Source organism: Pan paniscus, chromosome 8 (assembly GCF_029289425.2).
Source record: "Pan paniscus chromosome 8, NHGRI_mPanPan1-v2.0_pri, whole genome shotgun sequence".
Classification (NCBI taxonomy): domain Eukaryota; kingdom Metazoa; phylum Chordata; class Mammalia; order Primates; family Hominidae; genus Pan; species Pan paniscus.
This window is the reverse complement of record NC_073257.2, coordinates 132411503-132438281: the sequence shown is the minus strand read 5'-3', so window position 1 is coordinate 132438281 and position 26779 is coordinate 132411503. Positions and strand designations below refer to the sequence as shown.

Below are 26779 nucleotides of genomic sequence, written 5' to 3'. Positions count from 1 at the left end.
GATTTTTAACAAATATCCCAGGACTGATATATGTATGTATGTATATATATGTATATGTGTGTGTGTGTGTGTGTGTATATGTATGTATATGTGTGTATATATATATATATATATATATATATATATATATAGGCAAACCTCACCCCAGGCTTGCAGCTGCTGCTGTGAGCATTACTGGAATGAATCCCTGGCTGGATATACCTTTCGGAAGAGCATCCATGGTGACAAATACGTCCTTGTAGGCTGGATTTGATAAGCAAACGAAGCCAAAAACCACTTGGCACCAACTCTGAGGACTGAGGCAAGTGATCCAGCAGGAAAATCACATTTGGGTCTCAGGCCAAGGGTGACACTAAACCAAAGGGCCTGACATTCTGGCAGGACTCAAGCAGTCTCCTGGAGCATGAAGGAGGAAGAAGAGCTCCAATTCTTTCCCCAGGAAGGCCAGACCTCACTTGAACCAGCATATTTGCTTCAAAATTTTATCCGCTCTGTCATTTCAGCCTCCTCTGGTTTTGGACAATGGGCACTTAGATCCCCACAATTGGTGCATTTCTACACCCATCCCTGGAGGAGAGGGGCAACCACAGTGAGGACTAGTCAGGCCCTGCGCAGGGACTCACCTTGCCAGTGATGCTTGTAGTCGCACATGCGGGACAGGGCAATCATCATGGCGCAGTACAAGGGCAGGATGGCAGCACAGAGCCGCCAGCTCTTTCCTCGCCCACTCTCGGTGAAGCAGTGCAGCTTGCCCGCCAAGTAGAACGTCGTGAAGCCAAGGCCCGAAAAGGCAACTGCCAAACAGAAACAGCAGGTGTTACTCTAGCAGGTGGTGAGTGGCAGGGACTCAGGGCATGCTGGGCATTCCGTCTGCCGTCTTGCACACCCCCAAGGCCAAGGCCATGTTGGCACCAGGCACTATCTAGGCAATCTGTGCTCCTGCTAGCACCACGCTGCTATGAAACTTTCAACCATAAGAATAATCTTCCAGGATTACATGTGATCAAAACCTATTTTATTTCATCCATTCATTCAATAGCTACTTCAGGAGTCTCGACTCTGTGCTAGACAGGCACTGCACTAGATGTGGGGAATAAATAGATGCATCAGATACTATCTCTGGAGTCAAGAGGCTCATGGTCTAGTTGAAGGACATACCATGCTAAGAGATAATTTTAATATAATGTGATACATTCTATAAGAAACAAGTACATACAGAGCAAAGGACTGTGAGAACTGCTTAGATCTGAAGGGCATGGGAAAGTAAAGGGGCTAGGATCAGCCCCAGGTTTTTGGCTTGGGAGATTGAGTGTACAATGGTGGCATTCAGTAAGATGGGACCAGCAAATGCTACAAAAGAGTGAGTTTGATGGAGAAGTCAGCGATGACAAATACCTTGTTTTCTGTCTGAAATAATGGTTATTGTTTTTTCTGAATTGCAAAGACAACTCATGGCTGTGCTAAATCCATTGTCGAAAGTGTGGAGGTCTGAGTGTAGCATGTATAAGCCCCAAGCTTTACATCCAAGCAGGTATAAAACATAGTTGGGAGCTCAGTGAGATTTAAGGTGGGAAGGGCTTACAACAATGGTCCTCAACACTGGCTATACAGAGTCACCTCTAATACCTGGGAAGCTTTAAAAAATACTGATAGCCAGGTTCCATTGCCAGCCATTTTGTTTGTAGTGGTCTGGAGGGAGCTGAGAGAAAGAGAGAGAAAGAGAGAGAGAGAGATAGAGAGTGTGTGTGTGTGTGTGTGTGTGTGTGTACTCCCCAGATGATTCTAATGGTGGCCACAACTAAGCTTAGAGGCTTTTATTGAAGGCAGGTGTTACAGCTCCCCATCCCTCTGGACACCAGTCTAATCCAAACTTTCTTCTTGATTAGAAAGTACTTCTGAGGGGGCGGAGCTCCTAGGTAACCAGCCCACACAGTGACTTGGCAAAACGAGTATTATACATATTCTCAATGCCAATACACCAGCAAATTTAAGAGACTGCCCAAAGCCCTGAGCCACAGTCTGGGCATCATGCAGGCATTTGTGACAAATGCAGATCCTCAGGTCCAACTCAGTAGGTCTAACCTACTGAGTTAGAATCTGCATTTCACAACATCCACCAGCGATCTGTGCATACACTGCACTTGGAGAAGCCTTGGCCTAAAATACATTCATTGTCTTTATAAGAGACCTTGGAAAGTCCATCTTAAGAAAATAATATAAAATATAAGGGAAATCTAGAAGATTTTCTGCTCAAAGTTATTGATAAATATTGAAAAACTGAAAATGATCAGTACAGAAGAATAGATAAGCAAGCTGTGACATTTCCATGTAATAGACTATGATGCAACCATGAAAACCACATGATTATGTAACAATATAGACAATATTTAGGATGCATGCTAAGTGAAACAAGTAGGACCCTAAATTGTAAATTCAAGATAATCATTACTATAGTACCAAACAGCGAACAACCTGCAGCTTTTCCAAATTATCTCTGATAAGAATGTGCCTTCTTAAAAGCGATCTCGGTTACAAACACAAGATTATACCAAAGTAGAACTTTTTTCAGCAACCAAATTAAACAAAGTTACAGTGGTTTTAAAAAAATTTTTAATGGAATATTAAACCAGGTTTATCCTAGGTATAAAGATGCAGCAAAAGAAAGTAAATCTAAATGTGAGTGGTGTGTGCATTGAAACACTTCTGCGTAATGATTAGCACCCTCCCCCTCCTCACAGTGTGTAAAATGCTTGTTTTCTTTGAGAAGAGAGTAGCAAGTCCTATGGCTAGAGTCAGAAAACATGTCTTGGACAGCCTTCCTGGTTTTTTGTTGTTGTTTTTTCTCCTCCCCGTTGAACTTGAACCTGAGCCTTGATGATTTAGAGTCCTAGGATTTCAGAGTTAGGTCTGATGATTAACATCAGAGCCGTGCCAATAGATATTAAGTACTCTGCTTAAAGTAAAAATATGTGAGAAGAAACTGCATGGCCCAGCCCTGCTCTAGATACTGTGGTGGGAGGTTATTAAGTGGTTTACATGATGTTCCAAAGTGGCCCTATCTGGCCACCATCCTAGCAAGCACAACGACTTCTTAAATTCTATCCTCATCCCCTTTGCTCTGTTCCTTCTATTCATTTACATTCTTCCTTGAGGTATTCCAGTGAGAGAGGAGGCTGGAGAGTTGGCTCCCATTGGTATTGACCCCATCCTGAGCTCCTTCAGGAGGAATAATGGACTTTATTCAAATCAGGTGGCTTAGCAAGTTTATCCACCTAATTACACTAAATGCATGGAAACACAAAAAAAAACTGCCCTGGGGCTTTGCATGGTTTTGGATGAAAGTCTCCAAGATCTGAATCAGGGGAGAGGCAGCCTTGGGTGTTGCCAAACTGGCATCTCTTAGGGAAACAAACAAACAAACAAATCAATGAACATAGGGCAGCTGTTGAGCAGGAATTTTTATGTGTCCCCATAAAAAATGACTTGGAGACTTCAAGACATATGAGTCATCAGCCCAAGCAACCAATACTGCCTACAGCACCTCCGGGCACATCCAGGGCATGGAGAAGGGGAAGGGCCGTGGAAACCCTCCACTGTCGGGCAAATGGTTTGAGGTGAGATCCTCAGCATCCGCCTGATTTCGCTGTCTCAGGAACTTGTATTTGGCCTGCATTGGCACCCCAGGCTCTAACTCATTCTTTGGAGGGTAGGTAAAATGTATTCTCTCCCACACGGCGGGAGCCAGGACCACCACTGTGACCCCTCCAAAATGTTGAAGCCTCTGCCTCTTTGAAAAAGAGGATGAATTCCAAGTCATCTTTATAGGCAATGTGCAAGGGCCTAGATCCTGTGGGCACCCAGCAGCAGCCAGTCTTCCTGCCCACACGCTACTGGGCCTTTTAATATTTTTTTTAAACTTCACTGTGTGCCCTTACTTTCCTAAGTTACACAATGAGGCTCCAATTTCATGCTAAACCTTATGCTTGTCACTTTCTTACTGATATTTATACTGTTATTGAATTAACATAATATCCTTTGACAAAGGACTTTTGAGGCCATTCCCTCTGGCCCAAGGGCATGTCTGAGCTATGGGAAGCCTTGGTTCTCTGCACTCCTGTTTTTCCAGTAACTACCTGAGGAAGAACGAGACTCTACCAACCCATACTGAATTAGTATGATTTCATAATTTTTCTGACACTCTTCCTGGCAGCTAAGGGGTTTGGGATCAAGGTGCAATCTCTCCCATGAGCCATCTCCCACCCAACTCTGAAATCCTAGGACTCTAAATCATCAAGGCTCAGATTCAAGTTCAACTGGGAGGAAAAAACAACAACAACAAAAAACCAGGAAGGCTGTCCAAGACATGTTTTCTGACTCTAGCCATAGGACTTGCTACTCTCTTCTCAAAGAAAACAAGCATTTTACACACTGTGAGGAGGGGGAGGGTGCTAGCATGGAACAAGTTAAATGACCTGCATTCCAAGTGAGTGTCTGTCCCCCACCCTACCTCCATCCTCCCTTTAAGCACAGTCCTAGCTTTCTGCTTGATTAAGAACTAAAACTGAGACAAGAGCATTCAAAGACTTAGGGCATTAAACATTTTTAAACATTGGGATTATAAGACAGGACAAATGTGCTCATATCCTGCTAACATTACCAACAACAGAAATATAAGTAGAAAACTCCCGAGCCAGTGGGATGAGAGGATATTCAGAGTCTACTTGTCCTGGACAAACTTGTTCATTTGCTCTCCAGAGTTGGAGACACACAGACCACACACACACACACACACACACACACACGCCCCTTTACTACTGATGGGAAGGAAGTAGGCATAGTGACCTGTGGGAAGAGCATATGTCCCTCGCTTTCAAAGCCTTGTAGTAGGTTTTCTTTATTTGTAGCAGCTGATTGTTAATATTTATGTATTGATCTGTCTGTGAGTAGGAAAGATGGTCTAAACTAGGAAGAAGATGAAAGATAATGACTTTTCACCCTGTTTCTGACACTTGTGATGCTCACTGGTTGTTACGAATGAGGGTAGATAGGCAAAGCATTACAATAAAAGGAGCTGACATAGGCGGTAACACCAGGTCCATCCCACGAACAGGGCTATCTGCCTGCCTGGTGACACTGAAAAGGAATCACTGATTCTTCTCTCCAGCAACCCAGATGAGTTCAAAACTCTCCCTTTGCAAAGAAAGGTCTAGTCATTGTACTAGCTTAGGTGCAATGTTGTAGTTTTCCCTTCATCCCCAGTTGACTCTTAAACCAAGTGGAAAATCTTTGGACCCTACTGATTGCAAGAAACACAAAACTGGCACCAAAAAAGAAAATTCTTAAAAAAAAATGAGATAAGAATCAGGAAGACAGATCCTGCTTTTTATGTTGTATTTTTTTACTTTTGCTAATTATATTTTTCCACACAAGCTGATAATTTCTGGCACTGAACACTCAATTGTGCTCTGATGAGTCAATCTATACAAACTTTCCATTTTGGGATGTTCAGAGAGTTGGTATGATCTTCTCTGAGGGAGAAAGGCAACGTTGGGTAGTTTAATAAACCTTAGTGTGGAAGGGTGTTTTGCAGAGGATGTAAGTGCATCTCCAGAAGACCATTTGAAACAAAGGATGTGGGAAACAAGCCTGCCTGGTCAGTGCCTGCCCACCCTCATCAGCAGGAGGAAACCATGCCAAGCAGAGCAGGCAGAGGAGCGTTCCATCAGAAGGACAGCCAGGTGATCAGAGGTTGAGTACCTCCCATGGGCCAGGCACTGTGCTGGAAGCTTTTCATTATGTTGCCTCATTTCATCCCCAGAACAACATAATGATGTAGTCATTAGGCCATTCTATGAATGAGAAATGGAGGCTCAGAAAGTACAAATCATTTATATAGGTGTGATGCAGCTCTTTAGAAACTATGTGTTCTCTTTAAATAGAGCAAAAATCACAGATGTTCTTAGCGTTATTGCAGTTAGAGCAATGCTAACTGCCTATTTGTTTTCATACCCCCAATTAGGGACATGCCCATCAGGGTCACTGTTGAAGCTCTAGGACCGAACACACTGCCTGACAATAGGAGGCACCCGATATGTAATGCCCAAATGAATATATAAATAGTAGAGACCATGTATTCATTTTACAAACATACCTGGACCCTCTTAAGTATTCTAGCAAGAGGCCAAGGTCCTTGGGGACAGAAAGACATGAAAGGTCATGTCCTTTATCCCCTGTTTCTAGGCAGGGTGATACCTGAGCTACCTGAGCCATGTGATATTTTCATCTCATGATGGAAAGGGTTGCACAGTCCTGTTTGAAAATGAGCAATGGGGACAAGGAAAAGGAACTCCAAAACTCCTAATTACTCTGAAAGCAAATGTCAGAGGCAGGAAATGCAAACAGAAAAAAGCAGACTATAAACTCCTTTTCTTACCTCATGTTGCATTTTCAAAGAGGATTTTGTTCTGAGAAAAAGAATCAACTCAGGCTCAACGCACAAGAAGTGCAGAGGAAGAACAGTGGTGGGAAGAAAAATGATAGCGGGAGGAAGGTGGCTGTCCTTTTGTCAACTGGCTGGAGGCACTGATCCAGGGAATGGGCAGATACAAGGAGGGAAAGTAGCAGCAGAGGAGGATTCAGAATTTTTTTTTTTTTTTTTGAGATGGAGTCTCACTCTTTACCCCAGGCTGCAGTGCAGTGGTGTGATCTCAGCTCACTACAACCTCCGCCTCCCGGATTCAAGTGATTCTCCTGCCTCAGCCTCCCGAGTAGCTGGGATTGCAGGTGCCCATCACCATGCCCAGCTAGTTTTTGTATTTTTGGTAGAGTTGGGGTTTCACCATGTTGGCTAGGCTGGTCTTGAACTCCTGACCTCAAGTGATCCACCCACCTTGGCCTCCCAAAGTGCTAGGATTACAGTCGTGAGCCACCGCATCTGGTTGGGGATTAAGGATTTTTGAATGACAGAAGGTGCTTTGGCTCCACTGTCCACCCCACACTCCTTGATGAAAAATGCTTATGAAAACTCATAAATGTTACTCCTTGCACTGGAGAAAACTACTGACAGTCACAAGGATGGGAAGTGGTTTTGCATATCTGAGCATCTTAATCTACAGAAGGTCTAAATCCCCAGGATAACTTTTCCTTTGATTATATGCCACAATGATCTGAAACATAAATATAAAAATAAGCCATCAAAAGAAAGAAATTGCCTTTTTCCATAATGACATTAGAGGAGCTGATATGAGCATGAGCAGGTTTGAAATAAAGATGATATTTTAATGAGAAATGATTTTTAGTTTACCTTCAAAGGACTTAACAGAGCATAAATTTGATGAAGATATTTGAAGAGTAATGCACATTTAAGAAAACCAACAAGGAGTAGTCATTGATTTGCCCAGTGTGCTCATCTGATCATCCTCTAATTGGGGTGCATGGACTTCAGGAGAAGCCCTTAGGTTGTAATGATTGTTACTGCCTTGCTCTCTTCTAAAAGAGTAGCCTCAACTCCTCCTGCCTTTTACGAGATGTCATACAACCTGTCTCAGGGTTTGCTAGAGAAAAAGAACCCTTCTAACCTGCTGCTGGCAGCCTTGCATGAGGGTCTCAGCCAGCACAGGAAGGGAATATAAATGGCCTTTGCATTAAGAAGATCTGTTACTCCTGAAATGTTTGGCTTAAATGCTGACCAATAGGGACAGTCTGTGATGGGTGCTGGCCACATGGCCCAATCAGATATTAAATATTGTATGAGTGGAAAAAGGCAAGCAGATTGACTTCAAGCTACTGTCCCGAGCTAAGCCAGGTCCTTATTTTTGTAACTCAAGAAGATTGTAGCACAACCGTATGAGAAGCCCCAAGTGATTGTATCAATGATGAGGTGGCTTTCCAAGATTTCCTCATGTTCTAGTTTTTCTTGCAATAAATTCCCTATCATGAAAGACCATTCCATGCTCATCTCACACACCACAAAGGAAGCTGACCATAAATAGAACTAGTAGCCTCATTATTTGAAATAAGCAAAGTCTGTCTTTCCATTACTTATGCCATCTGAATTTAGAAAGATATATTTTATGTTTATATGAGAACTGTGAATTTTTTAAAGTCAGGAAGGCCATTTTAAATCTGGGAAAGGAAATAAGTTGCATTTTTCATCTCTTGTAACTTTTGCAGACACTGCTAACTGGATCAATGAACTCTTTATCAAAACAAACAAACAAACAAACAGCAACAAGAAGAAGAAAACCCAGCTTTGGGCTCCGGATCTCCCTCAAGATAGTGTCCAAGCAGTGACTTGCCCCAGACAACAAATTGAGATCCACTTGCTGACTTCTTTGAGATAATTTAATCCAAGATGGCATTGAAAAAAAAATACAACTCTTCTAGGTATTAAGACTTGGGTTCCAAATCAGTGTGGTGTCCCCCTCAACAATCTCATCTATTCACTCAACAGGCATAACAACATCTGCTTCAGCCAACTCTCCAAAGACTTGATATGTGTGAAAGGACTTTGTAAACAGAAATTCAACATACAAATAAAAGGTGTTATTATTAGTAAAGCTGAGGAAACAGATATCTGGAAATATTGAATACGGAATCTGGTCTCACACCCAGACATGTCTATTTCTGAGCCAAAGTTTAGTTCCCCTTTTCAAATACAAGAATACCTAATAATTCCCAAACCTAGGACTTCTATTTCTAGCAGTGTAGCAGACTATATATTTTGTTTGAAATAATTAAATGTTAGACGAAATATTAAAACAATCTTTTAAACATGCCGCTATGTTGACACAGAGAAAAATTAATAAAAACAAGGTTCCCAAAAATGAAGGGAGAGAAAAAACCTAGGGTGCAAGGACACAGGAAAGCCAGAGATCCACACTTGGCCCCGAGCGTGTCTGTGGGGAACTGCAGACCTTGAGCTTCCACTTTGAGGATGAAGAAACAAAATCTCAGGACTACCTGTGGTTAAAAATGTCACAGAAGATCCCTGAGTAAATCTTGCACCCCAAAGACTAAACAACCTGCTTAAGTAGGAAAAGGCCAGGCGCCGTGGCTCACGCCTGTAATCCCAGCACTTTGGGAGGCTGGGGCAGGTGGATCACCTGAGGTCAGGAGTTCGAGACCAGCCTGGCCAACATAGTGAAACCCCATCTCTACTAAAAATACAAAAATTAGCCAGGCATGGTGGCAAGCACCTGTAATCCTAGCTATTCAGGAGGCTAGGGTGGGATAATTGCTTGAACTTGGGAGGTGGAGGTGGAGGTGGAGGTTACAGTGGGCTGAGACTGCGCCATTGCACTCCAGCCTGGGTGACAGGATGAGACTCCATCTGACCAAAAAAAAAAAAAAAAAAAAGAATAAGTAGGAAAAGAAGTCTGCCCTTCAGAAGGAAACAGCAAGGACACCTGCCTGTCTCCATCTTTGTGCTATGTGGAGAGATTTTAGAACTACAAGCCAACTCTCATAGGTTTTTGCTATCCAATTCATGCTTCTCCTATGGTCTCCAAAAAACCTTAAGTGGGGAGTTAATTTTGAGTGGTCCTGGGGTAGTTAGTGCTGTCAGGCAATTGGCAAAATATCTCTCTAGAGGAATTCAACTTCAACCCAGACATCAAAATATTTCCAAAAAATAAACTTCTAGGAAAAATTAAAAGCCCAGAGTAAGAAAACTGAAACACAAAGATTTAGGACATCATAAATGAGAACCTATAAGAAAAACTGGCTAATAACAAGTTTAGATAGTATAGTTACAAGACATGAATATAAAATAACTATTTGCAATATGCTTGAAGAAATTTGAGAGAAGCTTAAAACTAAGGACAGAGAACAAACATTATAAAAGAATAATAAAATAGATTTTTAAAAAGACCAAATAGAATTTCTATAAATGAAAAATATAGTAATTAAACTTTAAAACTCAGTAGACGGATTAAATAGCATGTAAAACAAACCTAAGTAGAGAATTAGCAAATTGAAAGATAGATTCAAATTTTATCCAGAATTTAGTTAAAAATTTAAAAAGACATATGAAAAATAATGAAGGAAAGAGTAAGTGACATGGATGATGTGGTGAGAAGGCCTTAACAAATATCTAAGTGAAATTCTAAATTACAGGAGGAAGTAACAGAGAAAATGGAGAAGAAGAAATACTCAAGTAGATAATGGCAGAGGATATCTCAGGATACTGAAAGACACAAACTTGAGATTTATAAAGCCCAATGAATCCCAAACAAGATACATAAAAGGAACTCCACACCTAGACACAGTATTAATAAAACTTTACAACACAAAAAAAGAAGCAAGTTGTTAAAGACATGCAGAAAGGAAGAAAAGAATACCTACAAAGGAGCAGCAGTTTAAGACTCACAGATGACTTCAAAAGATCCAAAAAATCAAAGCTAGAAGCCAGTGAAATAATATCATCAAAGTTCAGAAAGAAAGAGTAACTGTCAAACTAGAATTCCATATTGAATAAGGCCATCTTCCAAGAATGAAATCAAAGACAATTTAGGAAATTCAAAAACACAGAGCATACAGCACATACACACACACACGCACACACACACACACCACACAAACAAATCAAAGGAAATGTAAGGGATATGTTTTAGGCAGAAAGTGGTAAGGCTGATACATGAGGGACTGGTAAGCAAAGACACTGGCATATCTGTGGGTTAAAGTATGCAGAGGTTGGTGGTTTGTTGGGAGGAAGGAGAAAGAATCAAGCTAGAATTAAAATACCAGATAACATTGTCAAATAGGTTAGAACATATTATCGATCAGAGTTAAAGCATTTAATGTTCTTACATTGCTCAGAAGGAAGAAAAGGTATTAACTTGAGACTTCGTTAACTATGTGTGTTAAACTAGAGGTTTGATAGAACTTTCAAACTAAAAGAGGAAAATAATGAATTCAGACATAAAAACAGTATAAGAAAGGACAAAGAAGTATATAAAGAATATACGAATAAGGCTTTAAATATGTGAGTAATTATAAGAAATAGAATAGAAATTTGCTCCCTATTTAAAATTTTTTTAAATACTTACATAAAATATAGGGCACACACAAAAAAGAAAGAAAAATGAGACAAATATTAATGAATACAATTCTGTATCAATATTAATGTTTGTCTTTATGGTAAGAAGCAATATTAGAGATAAAGATGATCATGACTTACACAGGTAGTAGAAGGTATAATAGGAAGTATTACAATTCTAAACTGTTTACACATCACTCCAAATATATGAATCAAAAATTGATGAAATTACAAATACCCTAGAACTACAACATTTGCCATAATAGTGGAAAATTTTAATTCACATCTTTGCTATTGACAAATTAAGAATAAACAGAAAACAGAAATATTAGATAGGACATATAAGATCTGAACACCAAATTAACAATCTTGTTCTAATAGACATATAACAACTTTGTGTCCAACAATTTTAAAATTCACGTTCTTTTAAAGTCATATAGAATATTTATAAAAACTGACCTTATGCTAATTCTCAAAGCTAATCAAAGATCTAAGGACTGGTTATCTGTATAGATCTCTATCTGACCATAATGCAATTGAATTATAAACTATTTTGAAGATATAACAAGAAAAATATCTTACGTTTGGGATTTTTTTAAAGCTTTACTAAACAACTGTGGGTCACAGAAGAAAACAATGAAAATTAGAAATATCCAGAATTAAAATTAATGAAAATAATATGTATTAAAACTTATAGAATATAGCTAATGCAATATTTAAAGGAAAATTTATAGCTAAATTGTTTTTGTTAGAAAAACAAGATTAGCATTATTGCACTGCATTTAAATTAACAATAAGTTTAAAAGAACAGTAGAATACATTCAAAATTGTAAGAGAAAAATAATAAAGAAAATAATGAAAAGCAAAACAAACATACAGTAAAGAGGCTCAAAGCAAAAATACCAGTTCTTTGAAAAGACCAATGAAATAAATTGAAATGACTAAGTTCTAAAAACAAATAAAAATTACTAAAATATCTCAAGACAAAAATATTTTAAAATTCAAGACTTTTATAACTCTAGGTAAACTGATTCTATATTTTGAAATCTAGGACCACATTTTCATGGGCATATTTTCCAGACATCCCTCCAAAAAATAAATCAACTCACATAGACTCTTTACAAAGAATTAAAAATGAGGGGATATTTATTCTATGAAGCTTGTTAACTATGATATTCAAGTCTTATATATTTTCCAATTTATGTTTGATCTATCATTCACTGAAATGTATCTTTACATCTTTTTTGTTTGTTTGTTTGTTTGGTTTGGTTTTTGAGATGGGGTTTCGCTCTTGTTACCCAGGCTGGAGTGCAGTGGCGCGATCTCCGCACACCGCGACCTCTGCCTCCTGGCTTCAAGCGATTCTCCTGACTCAGCCTCTCAACTAGCTGGGATTATAGGTACCTGCCAACATGCCTGGCTAATTTTTGTATTTTTAGTAGAAGTGGGGTTTCTCCATTTGGCCAGGCTGGTCTCAAACTCCTGACCTCAGGTGATCCACCCGCCTTGGCTTCCCAAACTGCTAGGATTACAGGTGTGAGTCACCATGCCCAGCCTGAAATGTATATTTATATCTTAAACAATTTTCATGGATTTTGTAGGTCTCATATTTCTATTTTGTACATCTGTCTTATTTTAGTAACAGTGATTCCAAAACCATACAGGTATGGTACAAGAAATGAGAATTACCAACCAATATTACTCAAAACATATTTACAAAAGTCTTAAACAGAATATTATCAACCAAATCTAGCATTGAGTAAAAGGGGAATACATCTTAGCCAAGGTAGGTTAATTCCAGGAATTAAAGCAGGTTTAAAATTTTTTAAATTGATTACTATAAATGACCGCATTAACACATCAAAGGGAAAGTATCACTTTTTTTTATGTACAAAATTCGAAGTTCATTCTTAGCAAACTAGAAATGGAAGGAACCTGATAAAGAATATCTAGCAAAAAAGTCCTACTTATTGGTCAGACGTTTAAAGCATTCCCTTAAGATCAGTAACAAGACACAAATGTTTGCTATCCCCACTTCTAGAACATTGCACAAGAAGCCCTAGTTAGAGAAGACAAGAGAACTCAATAAAAAGGGTTAGGAATTAGAAACGAAAAAAATGAAACTGTACTTATTTGCAGGTGGTATGATTTTCTATGTAGAAAACTCAAAATAATTTATGGATAAGTAATTAGAATTACTAGGAGAGTTTTTCAAAATTTCTGTATTAATAAAATTAATATACCAAAGTCACCAGCATTTCTGGACACCAGAAAATAATTAGCTAGGAAATGTAATTTAAAAAATAAAATTTATAATAGCAATAAGAATATAAAACACCTAAGAATTAGTCTTATAAATGATGTGCAAATCCTTTAAAGAGAGAAGGATAAAACCACTAAAAGACATTAAGACCTAAATAAATAGACAAATATACCATACGCTTAGAAAGGAAGATATCACTTCTCCCCAAACTGAACCCTAGATTTACTAAAATCCCAATCAAAATCTTAGTAAGGGTTTTCATGGAACTTGACAAAATGGGTCTCAAGGCTGAGAATAGCTAAGACACTGCCGAAGAAAAGCAATGGGAGAGATGTGGTAGAATCCTCTGCTTCCAGTTATGCAAGGATTACACTCCCTTGCACCCTTGAAATCAGGTGTGGTCATGGGAGTAGCTCTGCCAATGAAATGTAAATATAACTGGCATGTGTCACTTCTGGGAGAAAGCATTACAAGTTGACAAGTGATTCTCCATGCTCTCTTCTCTCATGTGGAAGAACATATTGAGATAGTAACACAGCCTCTGTTTGCCTGGGACCCTGAGTGACCACAACTGTATGCATAGCATGAGCAAGAAACAAGCCCTTTGAGTTTTAAGCCACTGAGATTTGTACCCAAAGACAGCCCAACCTATCCTAATCTATCCAAGGAGATTTGTCTTATTTAAACCTTATTATAAAATTTATTATGTCAAGACATATTATAAAGGTAAAATGATTAGGACACTGCAGCATTGGTATAGGAATAAGCAAACAGACCCATGAATCAGAATTTTAAAAGCCAAGAAAAAGACCCATCCTTACATGAACATGAAATATGGCAGGGGTCATGATATGTTGTAGGTCAGTGAATATCAATAAATGGTGCTGGTATCCATATGGAAAAAAAATTGGACTGCTACTATACCCAGAAATCAATTCTGGATTATGAAGTTAGAGGAGAAAGCAAAACTATAGGACTGTTAGAAGATAATACAGTCTTGGGATTGAAAGACATGTGTTTAAAAAGATATAAAAAATACTAATCACAAAGCAAAGGACTGATAAAACTGACTTTAACATTGAGAACTTGGTTCATCCAAATACATAATAAGTCCTAGATTGGATACTTGTTTGACCAAAGCGCTAAAGGACTGCTGGTCAACTGGGAAAATTTGAAGATGGTTTACCTATATGGTGAGAGGAAATCTACTCAAATGAAAACTTGGAGGTTGGTGACTGAAAATTTGTTTTGATTACATATACAGTTGACCCTTGAATAATGTGGGGGATAGGGGCACCGACACCCCATGCAATTGAAAATCTGAGTATAACTTTCGACTCCCTACTAGCCTACTGTTTTACTACTAGCCTACTGTTGACCAGAAGGCTTGCTGATAACATAAATGGTCAATTAACCCATATTTTGTACAGGTTGGTGCAAAAATAATTGCAGTTTTTACCATTAAAATTAATACCACTATTTTTTTATTTTTGTTTTTTTGAGACAGAGTCTCACTCTGCCACCCAGGTTGGAGTGCAGTGGTGCAATCTCAGCTCACTGCAACCTCTGCCTCATGGGTTCAAACGATTCTCCTGCCTCAGCCTCCTGAGTAGCTTGGATTACAGGTGCACACCACGGTATCCAGCTAATTTTTGTATTTTTAGGAGAGATGGGGTTTCACTATGTTGGCCAGTCTGGTCTCAAACTCCTGACTTCAGGTGATGTGCCTGCCTCGGCCTCCCAAAGTGCTGGGATTACAGGCGTGAGCCACTGTGCCCAGTCTGCCATTACTTTTAATGTCAAAAACCACAACTTATTTTGCACTAACCTAATATTTCAGAAAATGTATAAGGTGTTCACATCTGCTGGTGCAGCTGCAGTGACAGCTTCACAAATGATTTTTTTCTTTCTTCTTTTTTTTTTTTTTGCAATGGTCCTTAGGCTCGATTCATTCATCTTGAAATGGTGGGCAACCACAGTTACAGACCTCAATCTATAGTGCATAGTCAGTACAGTTTGACTTTTCCTTGTAATGTCATGACTTTTCTCCACTTCTCGGGAGCACTTCCAGCATCACTAGTGACACTTCATAAGTCCCATGGTGTTATTCAAGGTTTACAACATTGCACCAAACACAATGGGAAATATGCGACAACTGTGAGAAATCACTTTCACTGTGGCCCGCCGCCAATTTCGTGGAGACATGAACTGCTCACGTGAAGGTGATCAGTGCCACACGGTGTTTTAGGTAGATATTCAAAACACTTGAGCTCACCACAATAGCAATGGGAGGTGGCTATAAAATTACCACAGAAGTGCAGCGCATTCTACAGTTAATTTTATGCAGCTGTGATTTAATACTGCCGCTTCAAGTTTATTGACTGCAATGATGCCACGTACCACCTATGTTTGTATGTGTAAGGTCTGATAAATTTTAACTTTTCATAATAGATTTGTGTATATTTTATGATAGTAAATGATACATGTAGATGTAGTATCTACATATATTTTATGCAATCATGACATAGCTTTTTAAATTTTTCTTTTAGATTTCTAGGCTTTGATTCCTCTATGAGTTTTTTCAAATTTTCACAAATCCCCCCAAAATTTTCAATATATTCATTGAAAAAAAAATCCACATATAAGTGCACCCTCACAGTTCAAACCTGTGTTGTTCAAGGGTCAACTGTACATACATACACATACAGGTATGAAATTCAGAATATGAAATCCTGCATAAGATGCTAATTCTGGTGACTTCAGGGCAGTAGGAATGTAAAGTTCTTTTTAAAAAGTCTGCTTCTCTGTATATTTTAACTTTCTACAATGTGTATGTACTCTTTCTTTAATAAGGATTATAAAATAAATGAATTTATAAATCCACAAAAGAAAAATAAATAATAAATACACAAACATCTCCCTTTTTTGTGGACGGCAAAAAAAAAATGAAAATGAAAAGACAAGCAAGGAAAGGGAGATATTTGCCACAAGTATGACCAACAAAGAACTAATATCCATAATATTTTTAAAACCCTAATAATTAATGAGAAAAAAGTGACAACCTAATTGAAAAAAATGGGCAAAAGGCATGAACAGGTATGTTATATAAGAGAAAAGCTAAGATCCATTAAACTAATGAATGATCTAGCTCAGTAGTCTTCAGGAAAATACATATCACAACTACCAGGAGCTACCAACACATCTTTCAGACAAGCAAAAACTAAATTCTGACCATGTTAAGTGCCGACAAGACTGTGGGGCAATGGGAATTTTCATAACTTGCTGGTGAGAGTGTAAAAACAGTTTGTCATTAGTTATTAAAGCTGAAGATAAGCAAATGACCCAAAAATTGTACTGCAAGGAATTTATCTGAGAGTTATATTTGGAAGAAGCACAAAAAGAATTCATGCTGACACTTTATAATAGGTCCATACTAGAGATGACTCAAATGTCCATGAGCATTAGAATGATTTTTTTTAAATTGAGGTATAGTCATGGCTTAAAATGGCAGATAAAAATGAAAGTGAATAAACTTAGCCTGGGCGTGGTGGCTCACACCTATAATCCCAGCACTTTGGGAGGCCAAGGTGGGCGGATCACTTTAAGGTGAGGAGTTCGAGACCAGCCTGGCCAACATGGTGCAACCTCATCTTTACTAAAAATACCAACATTGGCCAGGTGTGGTGGTGGGCACCTGTAATCCCAGCTACTCAGGAGGCTCAGGCAGGAGAATAGCTTGAACCTGGGAGGTGGAGGTTGCAGGTCGCAGTGACCTGAGATTGTACCACTGCACTCCAGTCTGAGTGACAGAGCAAAATTCCGTCTCAAAAAAAAAAAAGAAAGAAAAGAAAATGAATAAATTCCTGCTACATACATCAATAAATAGAAGAATCTCAAAAAATAATAATGAGCAAAATTAGCAAATCACAAAACATATGCTGTGTGACTCCCTTTATGTAAAGTTCAAAAACAGGAAAAACTAAGCAATAATTTGCTTAGGAATGTATACATGTGTATGTGTGCACATGTAAAACTATCTAGAAAAGCAAAGAAATAATTTTGAAAATCTCAAGATAATGGCCACAGTAAGAGAGAGAAGGATCAGCCACCAGGAGGGTAATGTAGGATTTCTAAGGGTATAGTTAAATTCAACCTCTTAAACCAAGTGCTGGGTACATGAAGGTCTGTTTTTTTATTATTACTTAATATTTATTAATATTATTATTTAATAGTAAATATAATATTTAAGCCAATGATTATTTTTCTATATGATTTTGTACATACATTTCACTGTTAACCAATTATCCCTGTTAAACAACTGTGGTATGGCAAGAAAATTATATAGTGCAGAGCAAATGCAGAAAGAGCTAGTGACCACACTGTTTGCTCTATAACAAGAGTTATGCAGCCATTCATTTGGTCATCAGGCAAGTCAGACCATTTTAAAAAGGAACAAATTCAACTCCTTCAGCCCTTTTTTCATTGTCAAAGCTTAATTGTAAAATTCCATAATCACAGGGCATATGCTACACATGCCAGGGCTATGCATGCCGACTGCAGCAACACACTAATGACCATAAAGTATTGAATTTGGTTTTTGGAGATGCTAACTATTATAATTAGGGAGGCTTTACATAGCATTTTTTGTGACAACTGTGATTCAGCTAACCAGAAAAACAGAAGCTGTGCTCCTCAAGAAAAAAACAACAAAGGAAACCTACCCAAACATCACCTCATTATTCAAGTGCAATGAACTTCAACTAATACTTAATTACAAGAGGCGTTTGGAGGCTCAGAGTAGAATAAGACATGGCATTCTCCGGAGGCACTTGATTGATTTCTCAGATTACAAAATTCAAGCCACTGAGAATTCTGAAAACATCGATTTAGCAAGAGAGAGCCCAGGGAGCATTCAAGGCTTGTAATGGGAATAAATTCAGAATAAATGAAACTGGCCAGGTTACCTGTTACAGATCTTACACCAGAACATATTTCAAGCTTCATTGCTATTTTATTTTTCTAATGCAGCTATTTCTTGAGGGTGAAAAGTCAGATTTCATTCCTATTTTTCCTGTTCATTACAACACACACCTGAGACTGGCCATTTGTCACGATGGTCAGCATGATTCCCACAGGCTCAGAAAAATGCTAAGCCAGGACTTGAATTACTTATTTTCCTTGAGAATTATTAGCAATGAAACATGCCCCACAAACATTAGAATGAAATAAAATACTTTTGTTACAAAGTTTTGAGGAGGAAAACAGCCGCATGAATCATCAGTTGGAGATCTCTTCACTGACTGCAACATCTTAACCTAAGTATTAGGTTGGTGCAAAAGTAATTGTGGTTTTTGCCATTAAAATTGCAAAATCTGCAATAACTTTTGCACCAACCTAAATATAAGATAGGTAGATGTGGATACAAAGTAACATCTAGTGCCGAGGTTTGAATCTTAGCTTCACTACTTGCTGTGTGACCTCAAGCAAGATACTTAACTCTCTGCTTCTCACCTGCAAATGGGATCAATACGAATATCCATCTTATAGGGTCTTCCTAAGGATTAAGTAAAACAGCCCTTGTAGAACATTTGGTGCATGCCTAGCATCCAGTAAGTACTCAATAAATGCTAGCTGTATTTTGGAACTATAGTTAGCAAAAGCCTCTACGCTTAGTTTACTACACTCAACAGGAGACTGGACTTTTTTTCTGCATTTCTTCTATCATGAATGACAAACTTGAATTTTATACTCTTGTCCACACCATTTGGCCTACTGCCCAAGAAATCTGAACACTCCCTGCATTCACAAACAGACATGTGGGCCAGAAATAGTTTAAGTTAAACATAACTGTTCCACTCCCGCTGTGATTTCTAACATGACAAAGGAGAACAAACATCAGAAAAATCAAGAACAATGTCAGCCACCTGTCAGCTTTAAGAGAGACAAAAAATACAGGACTAGAAGAATTACCCCCCAGGGCACTAAGAGACTCTCCCCAGTGTGATCAAAAGTTCCTTCCAGGAGTCTTTGCAACACGTGAACAACAGGAAAGCTACCAGAAGCCTGACAACAGGAAAATATCCTGATTTGTTAAAATACACATACATATACATTTAAAGTAAAACTTGGAATTCCAGAAGGTAAAGACCAAAGCTTTTGATACAGGTCTCTGGCAATAGTCACAGAATGGAGTGTGTGATCTAACAAGGCTTACCACTTTAGCTAAGACAGAAAGCAGAGGGGGGCAGTCCTGCAAGCCACAAGCCACCAGTCTGAGAAAACAAGAGATAAAGGGAGTGAGCACACCTACAATTTGGTCCTCAGTATACAGAGCCAGTTACTCTCTTGGAAGGATCCCTCCTTACCAGACTGGAATTTCTTAAGAACAGATGCTGTCTTTTTCACCTTGTGATCCTCATAACTTAATTTTGTGCCTGGCACCCAGGAGGCAATCAATACATATCTGTTGGGTGAATGAATGAGATGCAAAGAAACCTGCTGAAGGTCATGGCTGGCAGGTGATAGATACAAGACTTGAAATTACATTCATTCATGCATTCATTCATTCAAACAGGCAGGCACTACGCCAGGCAGACCCGTGCTCTTTCTGTCTCTGCACCCAGTGTGTGTTGATACAGTAAGGTGTTTGCCAAGGCCACAGTTTAGAAGCAAAACAGGCTGAGCAGCAGAGAGCTATTTTGGAGTTTCAGTAGCTGACTGAACAACTAAACTAAAAAGTATGGATGCTGACCTGTTCAGAGACCCCGGTCTCTGAACACTGGGTTCAGAGACCCCAGTCTTTCCAGATGAGTTGGGTGAAAGACTGAAAACTGTGGTACCAAATAAAGTCCTTTTTATCTAAACTGTCTCACATGGCCCAGGCACAATGGAAGGAAAATACAAAATGTGATTTAAACACTAGAAAAAAGCCAGTTGGGGACAGCCTACCATTTGTAAGCTTGTACATTATGCAGACCAACCATAGGACAAACACGATTTTTTTTCAGTCTAGCTTTGGGAGTAAAAGTTCTACCACGGAGCCAGATTTTTCATTTTCCTTTCTAGAGGTAAAAATAAGTATTTTGCTATGTAGGTTCTGCTTGGTTTCAGTATTTTTAGTTTATTCTCCTTTACCTGTATTTTCCCCACTCTCTTCCACCCCCACCCCCCACATTTGCCACTTGCTGTAATCTGACAGCCACTGGGAGATTATCAGCATTCCCAAAATTTCTCAAATGTGGGTTTGGGGCAGGTAAGGCAGACATATGATACCTGTCCCAAGTGGCAGACAGAGCCAGCTGGGTGCTGGACGTATGCAGGGTGATATGGTTTGGATTTGTGTTCCCACCCAAATCTCATGTCAAACTGTAATCCCCAATGTTGGAGGAGGGGCCTGGTGGGAGGTGATTTGGTCATGGGGGCAGATTTCCCCCTTGCTGTTCTCATGATAGTGAGTTCCCATGAGGTCTGGTTGTTTAAAAGTGGGTAGCACCTCCACCTTCACTCTCTTCCTCCTACTCCAGCCACGTAAGACATGCCTGCTTCCCCTTCACCTCCTGCCATGATTGTAAGTTTCCGAGACCTCCCCAGTCATGCTCCCTGTACAGCCTGCAGAACTGTGAGCTAATTAGATCTCTTTTCTTTATAAAGTACCCAGTCTTGGGTAGTTCTTTACTGCAGTTTGAGAATGAACTAAGACAGAAAATTGGTACCAGAGAAGTGGGGCATTGCTATAAAGATACCTGAAAATGTGGAAGTGTCTTTGGAACTGGGTAACAGGCAGAGGTTGGAACAGTTTGGAGGGCTCAGCCAAAGACAGGAAGATGATGGAAAGTTTGGAACTTCCTAGAGACTTGTTAAATTGTTGTGACCAAAATGCTGATAGTTATATGGATAATAAAGTCCGGGCTGAGGTGGTCTCAGACAGAGATGAGGAACTTTTTGAAAATTAGAATAAAGGTCACTCTTGCTATGCTTTAGGAAAGAGACTGGCAGACTTGTGCCCCTGCTCTAGGGATCTGTGGAACTTTGAACTTGAGAGTGATCATTTACAGTATCTGGCAGAAGAAATTTCTAAGCAGCAAAACATTCAAGGGGTAACCTGGCTGCTGCTAACAGCATATGGTCATATGCATGAGCAAAGAGATAATCTGAAACTGAAACTTATATTTAAAAGGAAAGCAGAACATAAAAACTTAGAAAGTTGGCAGCCTGACTATGTGGTAGGAAACAAAAAACAAAAACATTTTCTGCAGAGGAATTCAAACCAGCCACAGAATTTGCACACTGGGAGCTGAATGTTAATAGCCAAGACAATGGGGAAAATGCCTCAAAGGCATTTTAGAGACCTTCATGGCAGCTCCTACCATCAAGGTCTAGATCCCTAGGAGAGAAGAATAGTTTCTCGTGGGCCAGGCCCAGGGCCCCACTGCCCTGAGTAACCTGGGGACATGGCACTCAGCCTCATGGCCACTCCAGCTCCAGCCATGGCTTAAAGTGGCCAAGGTATAGCTCAGGCTGTTCGTTGAGAGGGTGCAAGCTATAGGCCTTGGCAGCTTCCATATGGTGTTAAGTCTGTGGGTATGCAGAGGGCAAGAGTTGAGGCTTGGAAGCCTCCTGCCTCTTTCTCAAGATATGTACTTTGCCATCAAATTGGTGTGATTTGCATTGTGCTATTTGTTGTTTTAATCCATTGGGACTGCTATAACAAATACCATACACTGGGTACTTTATAAACAACAAAAAATTATTTCTCCCAGTTCTGGAGGCTTGGAAGTCCATGATTAAGGCAGATTTGATGTCTAGTGAAGCCTGTTTCCTGGTTCAAAGGTGGTACCTTCTTGCTGTGTCATCACATGGTGGAAGGGGCAAGAGAGCTTTCTGGAGCTTCTTTTAGGAGGGCACTAATCCCATTCATAAGGACCTTATGACCCTATGACCTATCATTAGGCCCTATGACCTAATTACCTCTCAAATGCCCCAGCCCCTAAAACCATGACATTGGTGATTACTTTTCAACATAGGAATTTTGGGGAACACATTCAGATCATGACAACTGTCATATTAAAATGACCAATAACCAATGGTAACTGAGAATGAGTAAGAGGCTCCCACCAGGATTTGGCAGAAATAGGTGTTTGAAAGCATCTCTTGGAAGTGGTCAATTCATTACTACATATTTTCTTTCATATCATGCTGATTTTGGCTTCCCCATGCAATCTCATAACTACAAAGAATCAGAAGAATCAGATAATAGTAACTCGAATGTTGAGAACTCTAATGTCCATGCCCCTCTCAAGCACAGCAGAAGTGCAACCTATGGTGTGTCAGTCAGCAGCAGAGTCTCAGCTTTCTTGGATCCTCCAAAGGCCTTTTCCTGCATCAATTCCATCAACTGCAGTCTTGTCATTCAGTTCTTTGAAGAGTTGTGTAAATCACCATAGCCCATATGCCTGTCTCTAATCACTGATACAAGTCTATAGCTTGCAAGAAATGAGGCTCAGTGGTGAAAGTTAGTCTGTGTTCTATAGGGCCAAAGTAGGTCACAGATTCAGTAAAGTTCAGTTAAAACTAAAAACAAACAAAAAAAGCAGCAGCCAAACCGCTTGTCAAGACAGTCAAAATGGTGCTTCTCACCCACCAGCCAGATTGCTTTCCTGGGAATGAGCACAAAAGTATGTGCATGTGAAACACAGGAAATATGCACATCGAATTCAAATAAAGTTCTGGAGACTTCCCAAGACATTATTTTTTGATGGCCAATGGTGATAGAATGAGAATGGATAATGTCAAAAAGAATTAGAATCAAATCAGATTCCAACTTTACCCATTGGAGGGATGATGATATACCACCCCTATTTTGGCTTCAATGTTTCATCCGTTAGATAAAGAAGCTGTGATTCAGTGAAAGGTCATCTCACTATAGGCAGCCAAATACCTGAGTTTAGAGAAAGATGCCTTATTCTCTCTGGTAATACAAGTTTTTTTCAATGAATAAGAATCTGGCCTGCCAGGATTTAGAGAAATGTGTGGACTTCACAAAACATAACATCACACACTCACACACACACACACACACACACACACACACGCCCCACCACCACCAACAACACAATCACCATCATTATCACCACCTGGGGCAACAGAATTGAGCATTTTATAAGGAAGCTACTAATTCAACAGATATTTACTCAGTTCCTGCTACAAGTCTGGCCAGGTATTATGCTCAGTTCTAGGGGGCAAATAAGACACACTTGGGTTTTGGCCTTATGGAATTTACAGAGAAATAATTACAAATTGTAAAAAAAAGTTAGGAAAGCAACAAATAGGCTTATGAAAAACAGAATGGTTGATGACAGGATGGGAGACTCCACTTTATATAAACCTGAAAGATGAGAAGAAGCAACTTATGCAAAGAGCATTAAAAGGAGTGTCCAAGGTGCATAGGTCTTAAGTCCCCCAAAACATAGACACTCATGTAAGCAAGACCTCAATAAACATAGAGAACATTTCCATCACCTCAGAATAATCTGTTACAGCTCTTGCCAGCCAGTTCCCTCCCTTGCCAATGACCTCCCCACTTAGGACAACTACTCTAATTTCTACACCATAGACTAGTTTTGATTGTGCTTGGACTGCATATAAACAGAATATTATAGCTTATACTCTTTTCTGTCTGACTTCCTTTTCTCAACATAATGTTTTCTAGATTCATCCATGTTGCAATATTTGTTAGTAGTTTGTTCCTTTTAATTGCTATCCATTCTCCTATTGATTAACTTTGGGTTGTTTCTAGTTTGGGATCATTAGGAATAAAACTGCTATTAATATTTTGTACAAGACCTTTTATGAATGTATGTTTTTATTTCTCTTGGGCAAATACCTAGAAATGCATCTGCTAGGTAGTAGGATAAGTATATGATTACTTTATAAGAAACTGACAACCAATTCACAAAGTGGCAGTAACAATTTATACATCACCAGCAACATTTGAGAATTACACTTAAATCCATACCCATCAACATTTTGGCATTGCTGATCTTTTTGAATTTAGCTATTCTAATTGTCGTGAAGTGATTTTAATTTGTATTTCCCTAATGAGGAATAATGGAGCACATGTGCTTACTGATCATACATACAGTTCCCTTTATGCAGTCTCTGTTCAAGTCTTTTGCCTGCATTTGTATTGGGCTTTTTTTATTGCTGATCTGTACATACTCTTTATATATTGTGGATATGAATGTACAAGTCCTTTTGAGACATATGAATTGTAAATATTTTCTTTCAGTCTGTGACTTGCCATTTTATTTCTAGAATGTCTTTTGAAAAGCAGACATTTTTAATTTTGCTTAAGTTCAATTTATCTTTTATTTTCTATTGTTGGTGCTGTTGTGTTTCTCCTAAAGAAATCTTTGTCTATCCCAAAGTACCAAAGATGTTATTCTATATTATCTTCTATATGATTTATAGATGAACTTTTTAGTATGTGATTAATTTTGAAATAAGTTTTATGTATAGCATGAGGTAGGGGTCAAGCTTACTTTTTTCCCATACTTTTATTCAGAATTTCTAATATCATTGATTTTAATCTTTCCATTTGCCACTAGATTACCTTGACACTTTTTTTAAAGGTGTGGGTCAATTTCTTGACTCTATTCTGTTTTATTGATCTATTTATCTGTCCTTAACCACATTGGCTTGATCACTATAACTTTATAAGAGCTCTTGAAATTGGGTACTGTCAGTACTTCAAATGTATCCCCCTTTCTGAAAAGTGTTCGGCTATCCTAGGTCCTTTGGATTTTCATATAAATTTTATAATCAGCTTTCCAAGTTCTACATACAAAATCTAAATAGGATTATGTTGAATCTATACTTAAATTTAGGGATAATCAATATCTTAACAATATTGGATAATTCAACTCATGAATATGGTATACTTTCCACTTATTTAAGTCTTATTTAGCTTTTTAGCAATGTTTTGCAGTTTGAAAAATATAGGTTTCACAGTTTTTGTTTATTAATTCCTAAGTACCTAGAAATGGCACTTTAAAAGTCTCTATTTTCTAATTGCATATTGACATTGTATAAATATTCAATTGATTTTCTATATTGACCTTGTATCCTATGATCTTGCAAAATTCACTCATTCTAATACATTTTGTAGATCTTAGGACTTTATAAACAAATAATCATGTTATCTGCAAATAAAACTAATTTTACTTCTTCTTTGCCTTTTATTTTATTTTATTGTCTAATTGTACTGGCTAGGACCACCACTAAAATTTTGAATAGAAACAGTAGAAATAGACATCTCTTTATGATGTCTGCAATCAAACAGGAAAAGCATTCAATCTTTCACCACTAAGTATGAAGTTAGCATCAAGCTTTTCATAGATGCCCTTTATCAGACTGGGAAGTTTCTTTCTATTCCTAGTTTAATGACAGATTTTTTGTCATGTATAAGTGTTGCTTTTTCCACATTTATTGAGATGATTATATGATTTTTCTTCTTTATTTTGTTAATGTGCTTACTTGCAATGGCTGATTTTCAACTTTTAAATCAACTGCATTTCTGGAATAAGTTCAAATTCTTTTTTATGTATTGTTGGACTTATCTTGATAATTTGAGAATTCTGTATCTACATTTATGAGGAATATTGGCCTATAATTTTCTTCTCTGCAATATCTTTATCAGATTTTGTTATCAGGATTATCCTATTACCTTATCTGTATAGCCTTACAGAGCCAGTTGGGAAATGTTCCCTGTTCTTCTGGCTTTTTTGAAAGTTTTAGGTAAGGTTAACATTTGTTCTTCCTTAAATGTATGATTAAAGACACCAGTGAAACCACCCGGGCCTGGAGCTTTCTTGCTGAAAAGGTTTTAAATTAAAAATTAGATTTCGCCTTCATCTAGTATCCATTTTGGTTAGCAGTGGTTTACAAGGAAATTAATCATTTTACTTAGTTTTTAAATTTGTTGGCATGAAACTGCTCACAAATTATCTTTTTTTAAAAAGTATTTAGGATTTTTGGAAATATTTAATAGCTTTTCTTTCTTTCCTGATATTGCTAATTTGTGTGGGTTCTCTATTTTCCCTGGATCAGTCTTGTTAGGAGTTTATTGATTTCATTAATATTAAATAACAATAATAATATAATGATGGCAAGTTCAGTACCAGTTTCTCCCTCATGTCTAGAATCAGAAGTACTTTATCTAAAAATTTTGGAATTTTGAGAAAATATTGACAAACTATGCATCTGACAAAGGTCTAATATCTATAATCCATAAGGAACTTAAACCAATTTATAAGCAAAAACCAAACAACCCCATCAAAAGTTGGGCAAAGGACATGAACAGACACTTTTGAAAAGAAGACATTCATGTTGCCAAAAAGCATATGAAAAAATGCTCAACATCACTAATGATTAGAGAAATGCAAATCAAAGCCACCAAGAGATACCATTTCATGACAGTC

The 26779-nt window shown here is 38.4% G+C and overlaps 1 protein-coding gene across 10 annotated transcripts in view; it reads right to left on the bottom strand.

Annotated features, from left to right (window-relative positions):
• The window catches only part of PLPP4 (phospholipid phosphatase 4), a 343809-nt gene that overhangs the window by 225714 nt on the left and 91316 nt on the right, over window positions 1-26779 (bottom strand). For all 10 annotated transcript variants that reach the window (XM_055093395.1, XM_055093396.1, XM_055093400.1 and 7 more), the window contains one exon: window positions 624-794. In XM_055093395.1, the coding sequence (XP_054949370.1) occupies window positions 624-794 (171 nt within the window). The remainder of the gene's footprint in view (window positions 1-623; window positions 795-26779) is intronic.